Raw genomic sequence first — 20,564 nt, forward strand, 5'->3', positions numbered from 1 at the left:
GAAAAGCATACTGGCTTTGCAGGCAGACAAGCGTGAGAGCTTTAATCTTCATTTTTTGACTTAACTAGCCGGGTGATCTTGGCAGGGCTTGCCAGCTTGCCTGAGCCTTGGTTTCTCCATCTGTGAAGTGGAGAGGGAGAGGCCACTGCCCACCATGCAGGTGGCCCCCAATAGGAAGAGAGGCATCATCATATAGGCTGGAGCAGCACAGAAGCCAAAAGTTCCCCAGGAAGCAAACCCCATCCTTTATTTGCATTTCTCGAAGAATATGAAAAGGGGAAGCCAATTCAATACAGCTCTTCTCAAAAATGACGCTACCCAGCTCTTGCACAACCCATAGCTGCCAGAGAAAGCCTTGAAGACCAGCCACGCTGAGAAAGCTCACAGCTTTTCTGCTGTTCATGGTCCTCTGCACCAGTTCCCTAATTCTGTTCACTGATTCAGATTTTCCAGTTAGGTGCCCCTGCTTCTCTCTCCGATTCTCAGATTTGATCTCTCTCCACCCATCCACCTGCCTCTGTGAAGGGGCCAAAGCTAATTTTCCTTAGACAGCAGGGGTGTGATTATCTGATCATCAAGGGGACTAGCTCCTGACACACAGCAGGTGTCCCCAAACTGCTGACTTCCTTTCCCACCCTCCTTTCCCATCTCTGCTCAATACCTGGATGCTGATTCTAGGAATTACGGTGCAGGGAGGCCTTGATCTCCCCAACAATCCACTTTGTTCCTGGTTTGATTTCTGGTGAGCATCGTTAACTTATCTGGAGGAAGATGAGACTTTAAGAACTGTTTAAATGAGACAGAGAGGGCGCTGGGATGTCTGTGACCAAAATGAGGTTCGGTGTCATTCATCCCTTCCTTCATTCATTCGGCACAGTTACTGAGCATCTGGAAATGCAGCCAGTGCAGATCCAGTTGTTAGGACACCAAAAATATAAGGAAGAGGACCAACCTTGGATATCTCTAAATCTAGGGGTCCTAAAGGATTTTAGCACAGGATCCCCTGGAGGGAGCCAAGGCAGTCCTAAGCCTGAAGGGCCTGGCTCAGGCTCCCTGGCAACCACCGAGTGTCTTCCCCTTCCCACCCTGTCCCTCAGCACAGCTGCTGACATAAACCTACTACATGGCTGATTGACCATGAGATGTGGCCATCAATAGACATTGCTGAGGCGTGAAGAGCAGGTGGCCAGGAAGCTAGGGGGGCCAGGACTCCAGATGCAGGCTCAGGCCACCCTCCAAAACCCCAGCTCTCACCGTCCTCCCAGGGCCCAGACAATGGATTGTGCATTTAGCTCCCCACACACTTGCTGTGCAACACGAAATAGACAAAGCAGACAAAAATCTCTGCCCTCAGGAGGCTGGCATTCTAGCCCAGGAGCCAGCCAAGACGATGTCACAGTCATGGGTGCTCTGAAGAAACACAGCACAAGTGAAATTCACAGGCGGGATCAGGGTGGCCGAGGCACCCGGGAAGGCCCACGGAGGAGGTGACCTTGGGTGAAGAGCCAGATGCCAGTGGGTGGAAAAACCCAACCGCTCCCCGGGGCTTTGCTCTTGCTGTAGGAGGGGAAACGGCACTGCTTCGGATCCTTCCTCCGTTCTGTCAGTTTCTCAGTTCCCAACACCACACTGAACAGTAGGAGGCAAGTTCTCTGCTCACAACAGGTGCTGCGCCCCACGTGCGGGTCTCGAGAAAAAGGCTAGAGCGGACCAATTTAGTGACTCCGAGGTATGAAAAGGAGTGAGATGGCATCTTTGAGGGAGTTAGTGATAGGATGAACTCCCCGTACTGCCCACCTGAAGCCTGGTGACCGGAGCTGCCAGGAGGCCACATGGAGAGAGGCTTATGATGGGGCACCTGGAACTCAGACGGGGCAGAGCAGTCAGGTGACCCCCACACCTGAGAAGACAGATGTGGAGAGTCTGTGTTGTTCTGAGGCAGGAAACAGACAGACCTAAAGACAGACATGGGAACAGTGAGAGACAGAGACAGATTCACAGAGCAAAGCTGGCTTCTCACTGGCAGGCGTGGGCACACCTGAGGGAGCGTCTGGAGCCCTTAGAAATCTGAACGTGATCACGCCTTATCCCACACACCCACTGCCACGTGGAGATGGTTTGGTGGATGCGGTCACAGGGCACCGTGTTGTCGGGGTGAGCCAGTGAGGCTGGGGGCCTGCCCAGGAATGCATAGAGGGTGGGGAGACCTGGCCCCAGTGCAGGTGTGAACAGACAGGAGGGCTGGGGAGGAAATAGAGCTGGATTGTGGCTGAGCCCCAGCCCTGCCCCAAGGTACTGGCTCCTACCCAGACAGGCACCGATTCCTCCCTGGCCCTTCTGTGTTCCTGCATCTTCCTAGCCCCTCACCTCCTCCGGTGTGGCCTCAGCTCCAGCCTGGATGCCCCATTAGCTGCTCACCCAAGCTGCTAGAACCTCAGGCTAATGGCCCTGCCACCCGCCCTCCTCCCCTTCCGGCTCACTGCCCATCCCAGGCATCCTCCCTCAGCCTGCTGAGGGGACTGCTGAGCCTCAGAGACATCTGGCAGTGCCAGGAGGTGGGTTTCTCCTTCTGTGACTCCTTTCTTCACCTGACTATTCCCCAAACTCCCAGATCCCCCTGTCCAGGTGGACCTGAGGACTGCCAAGCTCAACCATGACAGGTTGGAACCCAGCTGACCCTTGGGCTTTCCCTGGGGGACCCCTTTTCTTGCCCCTGGCCACAACCCCCACCTCATCCACACCTTTCTCCTTTTCGCTGTCCTGCTGGCTTTCCACTGTGGGAGAGCAGCTCCTGCCTTGCCAGGAAAGCTGGGAGGGCAGCGGGCTCAGGAGTCAAACTCCCATTCCCAGGGAAGACTCAGGCTGTGGGCCCAGCCCTCTTCTGAATTCTCTCCAACCCTCCTCCCCACAGTCTCAGAAATCAAGAAGCCTCCCTTCCTCTGGGACCCTCGCAACGTCCTATCTCCTGTGATTCTGTGGGTGCTCCTCGGCTTTTAAGAGGTGATATGGTGGAGAGGAAGCTCAGTACTAAGGGCCACAAGTCCCAGCTTCTCATCTAGGCTCCGCTGCCCCTGGCTGCTGCCTCCCTCTGTGGGCCTCCGTTTCCTCGGTGATCCCACCAGGCGAATTCTAATCCTCCAGGCAGGGCCGGAACCCGCGAGTGATCCCAGGAGCCCCTCCTTTCCAGGGCCTCAAGATCTGAGGACAGGGAGCCTGTTGCGCACAAGAGCCGTGTAGGCAGGACGGCGGCCCCATGGACCTGCCCCCGCAGCTCTCCTTCGCCCTCTACGTGGCCGCCTTCGCGCTGGGCTTCCCGCTCAATTTACTGGCCATCCGAGGGGCCACAGCCCACGCCCGGCTCCGGCTCACCCCCAGCCTGGTCTACGCCCTGCACCTGGGCTGCTCTGACCTGCTGCTGACGGTCTCCCTGCCCCTGAAGGCAGTGGAGGCGCTGGCCTCAGGGGCCTGGCCTCTGCCAGTTGCATTGTGCCCCGTCTTCGCGGTGGCCCACTTCGCTCCACTCTACGCCAGCGGGGGCTTCCTGGCTGCCCTGAGCGCCGGCCGCTACCTGGGAGCTGCTTTCCCCCTGGGCTACCAAGCTTTCCGGAGGCCATGCTACTCCTGGGGGGTGTGCACGGCCATCTGGGCCCTTGTCCTGTGCCACCTGGGCCTGGTCCTTGCATTGGAGGCTCCGGGAGGCTGGCTGGACAACAGCAACACCTCGCTGGGCATCAACACCCCGGTCAACGGCTCTCCCGTGTGCCTGGAGGCCTGGGACCCGGCCTCCGCCGCCCCGGCCCGCCTCAGCCTCTCTCTCCTGCTCTTTTTCCTGCCCTTGGCCATCACAGCCTTCTGCTACGTGGGCTGCCTCCGGGCACTGGCCCGCTCAGGCCTGACACACAGGCGGAAGCTGAGGGCCGCATGGGTGGCCGGAGGGGTGCTGCTCACGCTGCTGCTCTGCGTGGGACCCTACAACGCCTCCAACGTGGCCAGCTTCCTGAACCCCGACATGGGAGGCCCCTGGAGGAAGCTGGGGCTCATCACGGGTGCCTGGAGTGTGGTGCTCAACCCGCTGGTGACCGGTTACTTGGGAAGGGGTCCTGGCCTGAAGACAGGGTGTGCGCCAAGAACGCAAGGGGGCACGTCCCAGAAGTAGTGGCCACCGCTGGCGGGGAAGGAGCATGGGGCAGAAGGGTCTGGCTGCTTCTCCTGGCCCCTGCGGGGAGCTACTGCAGAGGAACTGCAGGCAGCCTGGCCCGGAGACCTCCCTGGAGCCACTCAAGCCGAGAGCTGCACCTGCCGAGGGCTGCACCCGGGTCAGGAGAGGAGCATGGAGCCAGAACAAGGTGGCAGGGGGAGGTAAGCTTGCCCCTGCACACGTGGGCCCCCTTCCTCACCGGTCTCTCCCCTCTGCACGTCCTCACCAGCCTGTCTTCAGTGAGCCCACGGGCAAAGGCCTTGTACTTGTTGGAAGGAGGAGGAGGTCTGTTTCTGGCCCACGGGAACTGCCACTCTGGTAATGCACTTGAGGAGCCGCTACTCTGAAATCAGCTCCCGGGAGAGAACATTTGATGTCCCAGTAGGAGACGGGGCAGGAGGCAGGATAATGACACTGTTATACCACGTGAAATTCACAAGGGGGCAGCCTTGGAGCTGGGAACGGAGGCTGGCAGGAAAAGATGCTTCAGCGGGGGAGGGAAAAGGCAAAGGCCATGCAGTTGACCCTTGAACCACACGGGGATGGGGTGCCAAAACCCCATGCAGTGGAAAATCTGTGCATGACTTTGACTCCCCCAAAACTCAACTACTAATAGTCTACTGTTGACTGAAAGCTTTACTCAGTATATAAACAATTGAACAAGACATATTTGAGACCAGGCACAGTGGCTTATGCCTGTAATCCCAGTACTTTGGGAGGCTGAGGTGGGGAAGACTGCTTGCATCCAGGAGTTCAAGACCAGCCTGGGCAACATAGTGAAACCCCACCTCTACAAATAATAAAAATAAAAATAATCTAGCTGGGTGTGGTGGTATGTGCCTGTAGTCCCAGCTACTCGGGAGGCTGAAGTGGGAGGATCGCTTGAGCCCAGGATCGAGGCTGCAATGAGCCATGATTGCACCACTGCACTCCAGCCTGTGTGACAGACCAAGACCCTGTCTCTGGAAAAAAAAAAAGACATATTTTGTATGTTATATGTATTATATGCTGTATTCTTACAACAAAGTAAGCTAAAGAAAAGTACATGTTATGGAGAACATCATTAGAAAGAGAAATACCTTCACAGCACTGTGCTGTATTTATCAGTACCATAAGTTTATGTCGTCTGTTTATAAGAGAAATTCCCTGTCTGAATCGGCAGTAATTACAGCTGCAGATTTCAATCGATGGTAGATATCAAGCGGTTCAACTCGTTCTTGTAATGTCATCACTTTCCTTGCTTCTTGGAAGGAGCTCTGCCATCACTAGTGGCCCCGAATAGGGGCCCACGGGGTTATTCAGAGTTTGTGGTATTGCACTAAACACGGTGAAAAATACGCAAGAACTACGAGAGATCACTGTTTCACTTCTATACAAAATGTACTGGCGAGAGCTGCTCACCAGGAGATGATTAGCTTCACGTGGTGTTTTAAGTGGATACTCAACACTTGAACTCACAAAGACAGCATAGGAGATGGCTATGAAATTATTACAGGAGAACATTATATCTACAGTAATTTTATGCACTTATGACTTAATACTTAAAACGTCTTTACGTTTGCTTGCATTTCTCTTGACTTCAAATGGCATCAAGTAGAGTTTGTGTGTGCGCATATATATAGATAGAGATATATGTGTGTGTATATATATATATATAGATAGATAGATAGATAGATAGATAGATAGATAGATACTTTTTTTTTTAGAGATAGAGTCTTGCTCTGTCTCCCATGCTGGAGTGCAATGGCATGATCTCAGCTCACTGCAACCTCCACCTCCATGGTTCAAGCAATTCTCCTGTCTCAGCCTCCCAAATAGCTGGGATTTCAGGCACCCACCACCACGCCTTTCTAATGTTTCGTATTTTTAGTACAGACAGGGTTTCGCCATGTTGGCCAGGCTTGCCTTGAACGCCTGACCTCAGTTGACCCATCCACCTCGGCCTCCCAAAGTGCTGGAATTACAGGCATGAGCCATCGTGCCCGGCCAATTTTAACTTTATATAAGAGATTTGCCCAGCCTGAGTGACATGGTGAAACCCCGTCTTTACCAAAAATACAAAGAAATTAGCGGGGCGTGGTGGCGTGTGCCTGTGGTCCCAGCTACTTGGGAGGCTGATGTGGGAGGATGGTTTGAGCCAGGCAGGCAGAGGTTGCAGGGAGCTGAGATCCCACCATTGCATTCCAGCCTGGGCAATAGAAACAGACCGTGTCTCCAGAAAAACAGAGCTTTGTGTCCATTTTATGGTAGTAAATGATAAGACAGACTAGTATCTACATGTGTTTTTTTGCATTTGTGCCATATCTATCTTTTGCTTAAATTTTTTTTTTAGTAGTTCTAGGCTTGTGGTTCCTCTGCAAGTTTTTTCAAATTGTTGCAAATCTCTGAAAATGTTTCCAACGTATTTATTGAAAATAATCCATAAGTAAGTGGACCTGCACAGTTCAAACCTGTGCTGGTCGAAGGTCATCTATATAGTCTGTAATACATGACGGGTACCGCGCTGAGTGTCTGACAATGAGCGTCGGCTCACTTCAGCTTCACATAACCCTGAGGTTTAGCCATGTGACCGCGATACTGATGGGCAGGTGTTCACTGCACGACGGTGCTGGGCAGAGGGGCAGACACTGATAAATTCTAGCCTGTGCTTTGCTCACCAAGCCGCATGCCTGCTTTGCTTGCATCAAGATAAGGAGTACTGTGTGCTAATTTGAAGAAATATGCCAGCCACTCCATAGGCAGTACTTGGTGCAGGGTGGACTCCTCTGGAAAGGAGCACTTCATTTGCACAAATGCTGCACGAGGTAGCTGCGATCCTGGAACAGGGTGAAGAAACTTGCCTGAGGCCCTACAGCAAGGAAGGGGCAAAAGTGGGATGTGATCCTTCCAAGCAGGACCCACAAGGGCCAGGGGACATTTGGAAAACTTGGGGGTATGGGGGTTAACCCTGTGTTTGTGGTTCATTTTGCAAAGGATGGCATCCCAAATCCGTGAGAGGGAGGGGAGAGGGAAGTGGCTGTGAAGGAGACAGACACCTGGGCCCCTGCTCTAAATGACCACACTGCCCCGAACATGATGACGATGTATTGGGGCACAACAAATGGCAGCCATCGGCTGGTGTGCACGGACTGACATCCGCAGATGAGCTCTGTTCAGGCTCCAAAGTCTACGCATGCAAGGATTTTTCTTGCAATTGATGATATATCGCCAGCACCCAGAAGAGAGACTGGCACACAGTAGGTGCTCAGTAAATGTTTGCTCAGTGAATGAATGAATGCCCCTAATAGCCCTCCAAAGAAAGCTCTATGGCTGTTTTATCAATATGGAAACAGGCCAGAGAAATTAAGTAACTTTTTTGGAAGCCAGAAATAAGCCCGGCATCTGTGCAGCGACACCAGGGAATTTCAGTAAAAACCCAAACTCCAGCCCAGGCAGCCCCACTGCCTCCTCCCGCACCACGGGGCGCCAAGGCCGGCGCTCTTTGGCTTCTGCTCCACAGTCCCTGCTGGGCACTGGGCTGCTTCTCCCAGTTCCTCTTGCCTCCTCCCACTTAAGGCAAATCCACTGCCTCCCTGGGGTCCAGGAGAGTCGACGTGATCCACCCTAGGCGCCTCTCATTTCCGTGAGTACCAAACCCCCACCACCTCCCCCAGCAGGCCAAGCCTGTGCACCCGAGAGACTCCCCCACCCCCACTGTTCTCTCCAGTGGCTCTTTACCTCTTCAGTATCCACGTCTTCATTATCCTTCCCCTACTGCCTCCCCTAAGCCCCCAAACACCAAATATAAACAGCGTGACAGCAAAAACTTTTCAGTCATGACTGCATTCTGTGTGTGGGGGGGGAGGGGGCAGAGAACAGGGTTTCACTCTGTTGCCCAGGCTGGAGTGCAGTGGCACAGCCATGGCTCACTGCAGCCTTGAACTCCTGGGCTCAAGTGTTTCTCTCACTTCAGCTTCCCAAGTAGCTGGGACCACAGGTGGATGCCTACACCCAGCTAATTCCTCCCTCCTTTCCTTCCTTCCTTGCCTCCTTGCTTTCCTTCTTTTCATCCTTCTTTTCCTTCCTTCCTTCCTTCTGTGGATATAGATCTCCCTATATTGCCCAGGCTGGTCTCAAACAAACAACCTGTGTTCAAGGAATCCTCCTGCCTCAGCCTCCCAAAGTGCTAAAATTACAGGCCTGAGCCGCCGCACCCAACCTACTGCTGTACTTTCCACAGCTAGAGATATCATGTACATATCATCAAATTCACCCATGTTAAGTGTACAATTCAATGAGCTTTAGAACATTTGCATGACCCTAGTAAAATCCTTCATGTTCATTTAAACTTAATCTTGGGCCAGGCAGGTGGTTCATGCCTGTAATCTCAGCACTTTGGGAGGCCAGGGCAGGTGGATTACCTGAGGTCAGGAGTTTACCTGAGACCAGCCTGGCTGTCATGACAAAACTCACCTCTACTAAAAATACAACAATTGGCCAAGTGTGGTGGTGGGTGCCTGTTACCCCAGCTACTCTCCTGAGTCAGTCTCCTGACTGAGCCATGAGAGCCACTTGAACCTGGGAGGTGGAGGTTGCAATGAGCTGAGATCACGCCACTGTACTCCAGCCTGGATGACAGGACAAGACCCGGCCTCAAAAAAAAAAAAACAAAAAAAAACCCCGGCTGGGCGCAGTGGCTCACGCCTGTAATCCAAACACTTTGGGAGGCTGAGGCGGGCAGATCACAAGGTCAGGAGTTCGAGACCAGCCTGGCCAACATGGTGAAACCCTGTCTCTACTAAAATGCAAAAAATTAGCTGGGCGCGGTAGCGCATGCCTAAAGTCCAAGCTACTAGGGAGGTTGAGGCAGGGGAATCGCTTGAACCCAGGCGGTGGAGGTTGCTTTGAGCTGAGATGGTGCCACTGGACTCCAGCCTGGTGACGGAGCAAGACTCCATCTCAAAAAACAAAACAAAACAAACAAAAGAAAAATCCAACTTAATCTCCACTTCTACCTTCAGCCCCCAGACAACCACAGATCTACTTTCTGACTCTGTAACTTTGCCTATTCTGGACATTTCATATAAATGAAATCCTACAATACGTGTTTTGTTTGTTTGTTTGTTGAGATGGAGTCTTACTCTTGTTGCCCAGGCTGGAGTGCAGTGGCACGATCTTGGCTCACTGTGACTTCTGCGTCCCACGTTCAAGAGATTCTCCTGCCTCAGCCTCCCAAGTAGCTGGGATTACAGGCATACGCCATCACATCCGGCTAATTTTGTATTTTTAGTAGAGATGGGGTTTCTCCATGTTGGTCAGTCTGGTCTCGATCTCGAACTCCCAACCTCAGGTGATCCGCCCGCCTTGGTCTCTCAAACTGCTGGGATCATAGGCGTGAGCCACCGCACCCAACCAATATACGATCTTTTATGTCTGGCTCGTTTCACTCAGCATCAGGTTGTAGCATGTATGGGTAGCTCATTCTTTTTTATTACCAAATAGAATTCCAGTATATGGATGTGCCACTTTTTAAAATCACTCACCAGCGGATGGGCTGCCACTGTTGGCAATCGTATCCAACACTGCTGTAAACATTTAGGATCGAGTCTTTATGTGGACCTTTAAATGGACCTGTGTTTCCATTTCTCTTAAGTAAATACCTACAGTGGAATTATTGGATCGCGTGGCGAATTTATGTTTAACTTTTTAAGCAACTGCCACCTGCTTTCCAAAGCGGTGGCACCACCTCCCATTATTCTCATCAGCAATGAACGAGGCCCCTGTTTCTCCAGATCCCCGCCAACCCTTGGCATTGTCTGACTTTTTGTTTGTGGCCATTCTAGTGGATGTGAAATGATATCTCATTGTGCGCCGTCATTGAATGAACTAACAGGTCACCTGTGAAGCTGCACAGCGCTTGGGTTTGAACCCTGGTGGCAATGTTTCACAAGCTTCATCACAGAGAGAGTCACTTCCCCACTGCAAGGGACAAGGATTTTATGACCTAGAAGCAAAATATCTGCTATGGATTATGTGCCCATGAAAATGCAGCTGCTGTCATCATTGCTGCCACCACCACTATTATTATTTTATTATTTTTATTGTCACCCTAGAGATAATCCTGCACCAGTGACAGGGAAAATAGCAGCTGACATCCGCTGTGCACTCACTACCACATGCCAGCCTTCCTTCAAAGCACTCGATGTGTATTAGTAATCTTTTAATCTACCTACATATTGTTTTAATCTTCATGCGTGAATGCATTGGCCTGTGAGATAGGCACTATGACAGTCTGTTCTGTAGGGGGAAAAGCAGAGACACAGAGAATGTAAGTCATTTCTCCCAAATGACAAAGTCGGGAAGGAACAGATCTCATGGAGCCCAGCTCTGTCACTGCATCACACTTCCTGCCCTTACAAGGCAAACTGGACAAGTGCCATTTTAGAGAAGCAGACAAAATTCAAGTGGAGGAGAGGGGAGGGGAGCAAGACGTCGGCTGGGGCCTGTTTAGAGCATCCCAGGCTGAGGCTGCGGGAGGAGGGAGGTACGCAGTTGTGGAATGTGTTGCTTTTTTTGCATACCGACCAGCCCTGGCTGCGGAGCTCAAGGCATCTTTGTGCCACTGTTCAACAGTGAGTGACGTCATGAGCACGGCCAGGTCTTTATCACTTCTGCTGGATAAATAGCCAACCGCACTGGGTCTGGAGAGACAGGAAGGTGCTGTGCGGCAGATACCTGGGGCCTCAAAGAAGCAGGTGAGCCTGGGCCTGAGGGGCTGGGTGGAGGAGCACCTGGGTGCTTCTCTGCTGGGGAAGGAAGGGGACAGGGCATGCTCAGGAAGACAGGCAGGCTGACCCTGCCTGGAAAGCACCTGGAGGCAAGAGGGGTGGGCGTGGTGGCCACTTGGTCTTTTGGGTGAGATGCTGCTGGCCAGGGCAGGAAGGCTCCCCACTACCAGCTCCATGTCACTCTCTCTCACCAGTGGCCACCAGCATGGGTGCAGGCCCTGACGGGTCCTACTTCCCTGGCAATCACTGGCTCGCCTTCTCTGTGTACCTCCTCACCTTCCTGGTGGGGCTCCCCCTCAACCTGCTGTCCCTGGTGGTCTTCATGGGCAAGCTGCGGCGCCGCCCGGTGGCCGTGGACGTGCTCCTGCTCAACCTGACAGCCTCGGACCTGCTCCTGCTGCTGTTCCTGCCCTTCCGCATGGTGGAGGCGGCCAGTGGCATGCACTGGCCCCTGCCCCTCATCCTCTGCCCGCTCTCTGGATTCATCTTCTTCACCACCATCTATCTCACAGCGCTCTTCCTGGCAGCCGTGAGCATTGAGCGCTTCCTGAGCGTGGCCTACCCGCTGTGGTACAAGACCCGGCCGAGGCTGGGACAGGCGGGTGTGGTGAGTGTGGCCTGCTGGCTGCTGGCCTCTGCTCACTGCAGCGTGGTCTATGTCATGGAATTCTCGGGGGACACCTCTCACACCAGGGGAACCAATGGGACCTGTTACCTGGAGTTCCGAAAAGACCAGCTGGCCATCCTGCTGCCCGTGCGGTTGGAGATGGCCGTGGTCCTCTTCATGGTCCCCCTGCTCATCACCAGCTACTGCTACAGCCGCCTGGTGTGGATCCTCGGCAGGAGGGGCAGCCACAGGCGGCAGAGGAGGGTGGCAGGGCTGGTGTCGGCCACGCTGCTCAACTTCCTCGTCTGCTTTGGGCCCTACAACATGTCCCATGTCGTGGGCTTTGTCCAGGATCAAAGCCCAACGTGGAGGATCTACGTGATGCTTCTCAGCACCCTGAACTCCTGTATCGACCCCTTTGTCTACTACTTCTCCTCCTCCGCGTTCCAAGCCGACTTTCATGAGCTGCTGAGGAGGCTGCGTGGGCTCTGTGGTCCATGGTGGCAGGAGGGCAGCGTGGAGCTGAAGGAGCAGAAGGGAGGAAAGGAGCAGGGAGAGGATCGTCTAGCTGAAATAAAGAGCAGTGAACACTCACAAGGCTCTGGAACTGGTGGCCAGGTGGCCTGTGCTGAAAGCTAGGTCCTCTGGGGCAGGAGGGTGTAGCTGGCGAGGCATCTTCAGAGTATTTCCATGCCAGGCGGGACTTGGAGTTGCGAACTGGGAATCAATGGGGCTTGGGGGTAGAGCAGGCACCCAGCCTTCCTAAGGGTGTGCACCCTAAAGCTGAGTTCTTGCTCTCACCTCCATCCCCATCCACCCACACTCTATGGATTGGGCTCTGGGAAGGGGTCAGGGTGAGCAGCTACTCTGGAGAACATTGAGTCGCCTCATAGCAGCAGGTGACTCCTGTGCTTTTCTGCTGGTGGCACAGGAGCTAAGAGCAGTGCCCGGGGTCTGAGGGGGCTGCCCAGTAAGTGGCAGGGGTGGGAGAGGGGAGAAACCCATCCTCAGGGCTGCTCCCAGCTGGTGAGTCAGGAGCATGGGAGACAGGGCTCCAAGGATGAGGCTGCATGCTGCTCCCACAGCGCCTTTTCCAGAAAAGGCCATTCCCATTGCTCAATACATTTGGGTCAGAGAACAACGACAAATTTGGATCATGAACAATGACAGAAGAAAAATTACCCAAATAAATGAGGAAGCAAGCCAAAGAGAACAACGGTCTTTCCTCCTCCTGTTTTGTTCTGGTGGTGCACTTGGGCCGGGGGGGACTGGTGGATGGAAGGAGAAAACACCAGACTCCAGAGCAAAAGGGCCAAACACCAGGACGCCTGGCTGCCGGGAGAGGATCTGGTCTGCAGGGATGCAAATAACAGCTGCCCGGTCTGCAGGACTTGGCCTGACACAGCATCTTCTATCTCTCAGTAGCCTTGTGGTAGGTACCAGCATTATCCCCAGTTTCAGATGACGGAATGGCCCAGAGAGGTGACATCTGCCTGAGATCCCGTAGCTGGTGGGTGACTAAAGTGGGACCAGAAGCTGGAGTTAGTTGGCTCTGACGCCCATGCCCCTGAATCACTCTGCGGTTCTCCAGCTGTGTATCACTTGTGGTCACCAAGCCCAGTCAAATGTGCCCAAGTCAGATGACGCCATCTGAGCAGGACACATGTAAACAGGGTGTGATAAGAAACAGAACGAAATGCAAAGCATATTGATTATTTGTGTGGGTTCAACCTTTTCCCAGTTAAAAAAAAAAAAAAGCCCTCTTGAAAAAACAAATTAAGATAATTAGCACCGTGGACTTCAGGTTTCTGCAAAGTCAGAGAGAGCTGTAGTCACCAAAATATGGCCATTCAGGAGGTTTTCATTTTCCCTGAGGGGTGGCCCATGAGAGATAGCTGGTCAGGAACTGGTCCCCGAGCAAGGCCATCTGGGAGTCGCCAGCCTCTGTTGCATTCAGTCAGCAGAATTTCAGAAGCGTTAATTGAACACCTATTGCATGCAGATGGCTGGGCTCAGAACTTTGGGGAGTTCAACACCAGGGTCTTTAAATATCTGCTTCCTGGGGCTGAGCTTGCTGGGAGAATGAGGACTGGCTATGTGTGGGGACCTAAATTTCAGGTGGAAGGAGAGGGACACTAGAGGGTTAAAGCCGTGAGCTGTCTCTCTGTCCCATGGCTCACCTGTCCATCCCCAGGGCACTCAGCCCTGGTGGCTGCAAAGAAATTGACACAAATAGGGGTCTTCACGGCTCTCGAGGGGACAAAGGTGCCATGGAATCCTGCAACTTTAGAATGAGCACTGCCACCCCAAAGCAGAGAACAGAAAAGCCGAACCCACCCCCCCGCCATCAAAAGAGAGCCATGAAGAGCTGGAGTTTTGCTCCTCCCCCAGGGTAGATAAGAGGGAATAAGAGGCAGCTTCATGGGCTTTGCTGTCCCCAGCCGTCACCCAGCCCAGTCCAGTCTGTCTAAGCAAAAGCCCGGGGGTGGGGAGGACGAAAAGCCATCAGGGTATGGGTGATCATGGGAGTGGTGGTGAGGAGCACGTTCGAGCATTTTCCGTACATCTCAGAAGCCAAGGGAGCGGGGCTGTCAGAGAATAGGAGACGCATCTGGGGCTGCCGCCTGGTGCCATCTAGCTGGGGTGTGAGAACGGCAGAGGAGGTGGGAGAGGACTGTGGGGGATGCGGCAGCTGGCACCCTCTCCATCAGGCAGAACAAGCAGTTGTGAGTCTCCCATGGATAAGGTGATCACAGGCAAAAAGGAGTGAGATGACGTCTTTGGAGGGAGGTGGTGATAGGCCGAGACCCCAGTGCTGTCTCCGCTGAAGCCTGGTGACCAGAACTGCCAGGAGGCCACACAGAGAGAGGCTTATGATGGAGGACCTGAAGTTGGAAGGGGCAGAGTGGTCAGGTGACCTGCATACACCTGAGAAAACAGATGTGGAGAGTCTGTGCTGTCATTCTTAGGAGGGAAACAGAGACAGAGACAGATTCATGGAGCAGAGCTGGCTTCTCATCAGCAGATGTGGACACACCTGGGAGAGCGTCCAGAGAGGTTAGAAATCTTCCTTAGGTCCTTCTAGGAGGCCCAAGCGACTCCACCGGGGAGCTGAACAGCCGGCTGGATTCCCAGGGCTGAGAGAAGGAAGCTGCGCAGCTGACCACGCTGCATCCCCTGTGCCTCAGGGAGGGACACCCAATGTCACCAGCGGAGGCTGTGCCTATCCCTTGCCTTCCTCCTCCTCCTTCCGCCAGCCCTGGAAAGGTCTGGAGCCACCACCATGGAGTTAGAGGGGAAGGGGAAGGAGAACACAGGGGCCCCCTCCTCACGAAAACTAAAACAAGCCCACAGCCTGTGCAGAGCCACACCTGAACGTGATCACACCTTATTCCATACACCCACTGCCATGTGGAGATGGTTTGGTGGATGCAGTCACAGGGCACCCTGTGTTGTCGGGGTGAGCCAATGAGGCTGGGGGCCTGCCCATGGGTGCAAGAGGATGGGGAGACCTGGCCCCAGTGCAGGTGTAAACAGGCAGGAGGGCTGGGGAGGGAATAGCGCTGTGGCCGAGCCCCAGCCCTGCTCCTGCAAGGCACTGGCTACACGCCCGGCTCCTACCCAGACAGGCACCGATTCCTCCCTGGCCCTTCTGTGTTCCTGCATCTTCCTAGCTCCTCATCTCCTCTGGTGCGGCCTCAGCTCCAGCCTGGATGCCCCATTAGCTGCTCACCCAAGCTGCTAGAACCTCAGGCTAATGGCCCTGCCACCCGCCCTCCTCCCCTTCCGGCTCACTGCCCATCCCAGGCATCCTCCCTCAGCCTGCTGAGGGGACTGCTGACCTCAGAGACATCTGGCAGCGCCAGGAGGGGGGTTTCTCCTTCTGTGACTCCTTTCTTCACCTGACTATTCCCCAAACTCCCAGATCCCCCTGCCCAGGTGGCCCTGAGGACTGCTGAGCTCAACTGTGACATGGACGCGGCCCAGCTGACCCTTGGGCTTTCCCTGGGGGACCCCCTTTTCCTGCCCCTGGCCACAACCCCCACCTCATTCACACCTTTCTCCTTCCCACTGTCCTGCCGGCTTTCCACTGAGGGAAGTGGGCTCAGGAGTCAAACTCCCATTCCCAGGGAAGACTCAGGCTGTGGGCCCAGCCCTCTTCTGAATTCTCTTCAACCCTCCTCCCCACAGTCTCAGAAATCAAGAAGCCTCCCTTCCTCTGGGACCCTCGCGATGTCCTATCTCCTGTGATCCTGTGGGTGCACCTCTGCTTTTTTTTTTTTTTTTGAGACGGAGTTTCGCTCTTGTTACCCAGGCTGGAGTGCAATGGCGCCATCTTGGCTCACCGCAACCTCCACCTCCTGGGTTCAGGCAATTCTCCTGCCTCAGCCTCCTGAGTAGCTGGGATTACAGGCATGCGCCACCATGCCCAGCTAATTTTTTGTATTTTTAGTAGAGACAGGGTTTCACCATGTTGACCAGGATGGTCTCGATCTGTTGACCTCATGATCTACCCGCCTTGGCCTCCCAACGTGCTGGGATTACAGGCTTGAGCCACGGCGCCCGGCCGCTCCTCTGCTTTAAGAGGTGATATGGTGGAGAGGAAGCTCAGGACTGGGGGCCACAGGTCCCAGCTTCTCGTCTAGGCTCCGCTGCTCCCTGGCTGCCGCCTCCCTCTGTGGGCCTCCGTTTCCTCGGTGATCCCACTAGGCAGGGCCGGAACCCGCGAGTGATCCCAGGAGCCCCTCCTTTCCGGGGCCTCAAGATCTGAGGACAGGGAGCCTGTTGCACACAGGAGCCGTGTAGACAGGACGGCGGCCCCATGGACCTGCCCCTGCAGCTCTCCCTCGCCCTCAATGGGACCCCTTGGCTTGTTTCACTGAGCGTAATATTTTACAGATTCATCCATGATGTAGTACGGCAGTCTCCAAACTTTTTGGCATCAGGGACTGGTTTCGTGGAAAACTATTTTTCCGCCGACCTCAAGGGAGTGGGGGATGATTTGGGAATGAAACTGTTCCACCTCAGATCCTCAGGCGTTATCGGGATTGCCATAAGGAGCGAGCAACCCAGAGCCCTCGCCTGTGCAGTTCACAATAGGGTTTGAGAATCTAACGCTGCCGCTGATAGGACAGGAGGCGGAGCTCGGGCGCTGGTGCTGGCTTGTCTGCCCACTGCTCACCTCCCGCTGCGTGGCGGGGTTCCTAACAGGCCACTGCCCTGCACGGGTCTGCGGCCCGGGCTGGGGACTTCTGATGTAGTAGGTATAGACAGCTTATTCCTTTTTGTGGCCAAATAGAATTCCAGTGTATGGATGTGCCACTTTTTTTATCCATTCATTAGCAGAAGGGCCTCCAGGTGAATTTTCCACTTTGGGTTACTTTTCTTTTTCTTTTTTATACTTTAAGTTCTAGGATACATGTGCAGAATGTGCAGGTTTGTTACATATGTGCACATGTGCCATGGTGGTTTGCTGTACCTGTCAACCTGTCGTCTAGGTTTTAAGCCCCACATGTGTTACATATCTCTCCTAATGCTCTCCCTCCCCTTCCCCCCACCTCCCTACAGGCCCCGGTGTGTGTTGTTCCCCTCCCTGTGTCCATGTGTTCTCGTTCTTCAACTCCACTTATGAATGAGAACATGCGCTGTTTGGTTTTTGTTCTGGTGTTAGTTCGCTGATAATTACTTTTGGTTCTTATGATGAATGCTGCTGTGAACATTGAGGACTGAGTCTTTGTGTAGACAAATGTTTTCACTTGTTCTAAATAAATACCTATGGTGGAATTATTGGATCACATGGTAAACTGATGTTTAACTTTTTAAGAAACTGCCACCTGTTTTGCAAAGCAGCTGCACCATCTGTCATTCTCACCAGCAATGAGAGGCCGAGGCCCCTGCTTCTCCACACCCTCGTCAACAATTGTCTGCCTTTTGCTTGTAGCCATTCTAGTGGGTGTGAAATGGCATCACTGTGCTCCAAAAGTATTTGAATGATGAAATAAATTACCTCTGCAGCTGGAGAGCACTTGGGTTTGAAATGTATCCTAACCAGATTGAAATGCTGAAAATGACAGATCTAGAATTCAGAATGTGAGTGGCAAGGAAACTCAGCAAGATCCAAGAGAAAGTTGAAATCCAATATTAAAAAGGCATAAAAATGAACCAGGCTGTGAACCAAAGCACAGGAAAGAGTCAAACAGAACTTCTGGAAATGAAACATTTGCTACAGGAATTTCAAAATACTGCTGGAAACTTTAACAATAGACTAGATCAAGCAGAAGAAAGAATTTCAGAGAAAGAATACCAGTCTTTTGAATTAACGCAGTCACACAAAAATAAAGAAAAATAATTTTAAGAAATGAACAAAAGCTTTGAAAAGTATAGGATTATGGGACATGACCAGACCTATGGCTTATTGGCATTCCTCACCCAGAAGAAAAAAATAAGCAACTTGGAAAATGCATTTGAAGGTATAATTCAGGAAAATGCCCCCAATGTTGCTAAAGGGTCAACATGCAGATATAAGAAATTCAGAGAATTCCTGAGAGATGCTAATACAAAATCACCATCCCCAAGGCCACAGTCATGAGACTACCCAAGGTCAACATGAAAGAAAAACATCTAGAAGAAAGCTAGAGAAAAGAGCCAAATTACCTGTAAAGAGGGTCCACTCAGAGTAACAGTGGACTTCTCAGCAGAAGCTTTACAATTCAGAAGAGATTAGGTGCCTATTTTTAGGCTTCTTTCTTTTTTTTTTTTTTTTTTTGAGATGGAGTCTCACTCTGTGGCCGAGGCTAGAGTGCAGTGGGGGGATCTCAGCTCACTGCAACCTCTGCCTCCCGGGTTCAATCAATTCTCCTGCCTCAGGCTCCCGAGTAGCTGGGATTACAGGTGTGCACCACCATGCCTGGCTAATTTCTTTGTATTTTTAGTAGAGACAGGGTTTCACATCTTGGCCAGGCTGGTCTCAAATTCCTGACCTTGTGATCCATCCACCTCAGCCTCCCAAAGTGCTGGGATTACAGGCATGAGCCACTGTACCCGGCCTTTTAGGCTTCTTTTTAAAAAAAATGCCAGCTAAGAATTTCATGTCCTACCAAACTAAGCTTCACAAAGGAGAAAGAGACTCATCTCACATATAATGGCATCCAAACCCTCAAAGGGATGGAGAAAGATCTCTCATGCAAATGGAAAACAAAGGGTTGCTGTTTTTGTATAAGATAAAACAGACTTCAAACCAACAATAGTAAAAAAGCACAAACGAGCACTTCCTCATGATAAAGGGTTCAATTAAACAAGAAGATTTAACATCCTAAATATATATTCACTCAACACTGGAGTACCTAGATTTATAAAACAATAACTACTAGACCTAAGAAAAGAGATGGATAACAGTAATAGTGGGGTCTTCAACAGACCATTGACAGCACTCGACAGATCACTGAGGCAGGAAACTAACAAAGAAATTCTGGACTTAAGTTGGACATGCATTCAAATGGACCTAAGAGACATCTGTGGAATACTCCACCCAGCACCCGCAAAATGTAAGTTCTTCTCATCTGCACACAGAACATACTCTAAGATTGACTCAATGCTTAATCATAAAGCAAATCTCCATAAATTTAAAGAAATGAAAATCACACCAACCATCTTCTCAGACCATAGTGGAATAAAAATAGAAATCAATACCAAAAGGAATTCTCAGAATTACACAACTACTTGGAAACCAAACAACTAGTTCCTGAATGACTTTGGAGTAGGTTATTAAGGCAGAAGTTAAAAAATTAGGGCAGAAGTCAAAAAATTCTTTGAAACAACTGAAAATAGAGACACAGCATGCCAAAATCTCTGGCATACAGCTAAAGCAGTATTGAGAGAAAAGTTTATTTCACTAAATGCGTACATCAAGAAGTTAGAAAGATCTCAGATTAATAACCTAACGTTACACTTAAAGGAACTAGGAAAACTAAATCCAAAGCTAGCAGAAGAAAAGAAATAACTAAAATCAGAGGAGAACTAAATAAAATTGAGACCAAAAAGCCATTCAAAAGATCAATGAAATGAAACATTGGTTATTTGAAAGAATAAACAAGATTTATAGGCTGCAACCTAGATTAACAAATTAAAAAAAAATCCAATTAAGCACAACCAGAAATAACACAAGCAACATTATAACTGATCCCACAGAAATACAAACGATCCTCAGAGACTGCTATGAACATCTATATTCACATGAACCAGAAAATCTAGAGGAAACAGATAAATTCCTAGAAACACACAACCAAGATTGAACCAGAAAGAAATTGAAACCCAGAACAGACCAATGATGAATTACAAAATTGAATCAGTAATAAAATATCTACCAACTTTAAAAAGCCCTTGACTGGATGGATTCACGGTCAAACTCTACCAGACCTGCAAAGAAGAGATGGTACCAATCCTACTGAAACTATACCAAAAAATTGAGGAGGAGAGTTTCCTCCCTAACTCATTCTACAAAACAGTCTCATTCTGCTATCAGAATCTGGCAGGACACAGTGAAAGAAGAAAACTCTAGGCCAATAGCTGATGAACATAGATGCAAAAACCCTCAACAAAATACTAGCAAACCAAATCCAGCAGCATGACAAAATCATAATTCAGCATGATCAAGTGGGCTTTATTCCTGGAATGCAAGGATGGTTTGGTATGTCCAAATTAATAGATGTGACTCACCACATAAACAAAATTAAAAATGAAAATTTTATGATCATCTCAACAGATGCAGAAAAAATATATATAATAAAATCCAACATCCTTTAGTGATAAAAACCCTCAAAAAAGTAGGTGTCAAAGGAACATATCTCAAAATTATAGGCACCATCTATGACAAACTCACAGCCAACATCATACTGAATGGATAAACTTTGGAAGCATTCCCCCTAAGAAATGGAACAAGACAAGGATGTCTACTCTCACTACTCCTGTTCAGCATAGTTGTGGAAGTCCTAGC

The 20,564-nt window shown here is 51.3% G+C and overlaps 2 protein-coding genes and 1 long non-coding RNA gene across 3 annotated transcripts; 2 read left to right on the forward strand and 1 right to left on the reverse strand.

Moving 5' to 3' along the window:
• Window positions 1-11: 11 nt before the first annotated feature.
• LOC144580726 (uncharacterized) lies at window positions 12-1,932 on the reverse strand. Its single transcript, XR_013530741.1, has 3 exons — window positions 1,798-1,932; window positions 662-761; window positions 12-120 (listed from the first exon to the last, which is right to left on the reverse strand). It is a non-coding gene; the product is annotated as an uncharacterized LOC144580726 (long non-coding RNA).
• A 605-nt stretch (window positions 1,933-2,537) lies between these two features.
• Window positions 2,538-5,010, forward strand: FFAR1 (free fatty acid receptor 1). The gene has a single exon (XM_008980017.5). It carries the CDS (start codon window positions 3,254-3,256, stop codon window positions 4,154-4,156), a length of 903 nt encoding a protein of 300 aa, XP_008978265.3. The 5' UTR covers window positions 2,538-3,253; the 3' UTR covers window positions 4,157-5,010.
• A 5,648-nt stretch (window positions 5,011-10,658) lies between these two features.
• FFAR3 (free fatty acid receptor 3) lies at window positions 10,659-15,076 on the forward strand. The gene is made up of 2 exons (XM_035286135.3): window positions 10,659-10,932; window positions 11,160-15,076. The coding sequence occupies exon 2, from the start codon at window positions 11,171-11,173 to the stop codon at window positions 12,209-12,211; it is 1,041 nt and encodes a 346-aa protein (XP_035142026.2). The 5' UTR covers window positions 10,659-10,932; window positions 11,160-11,170; the 3' UTR covers window positions 12,212-15,076.
• Window positions 15,077-20,564: the final 5,488 nt, after the last annotated feature.

This window comes from Callithrix jacchus, chromosome 22, assembly GCF_049354715.1.
Source record: "Callithrix jacchus isolate 240 chromosome 22, calJac240_pri, whole genome shotgun sequence".
NCBI classification, from domain to species: domain Eukaryota; kingdom Metazoa; phylum Chordata; class Mammalia; order Primates; family Cebidae; genus Callithrix; species Callithrix jacchus.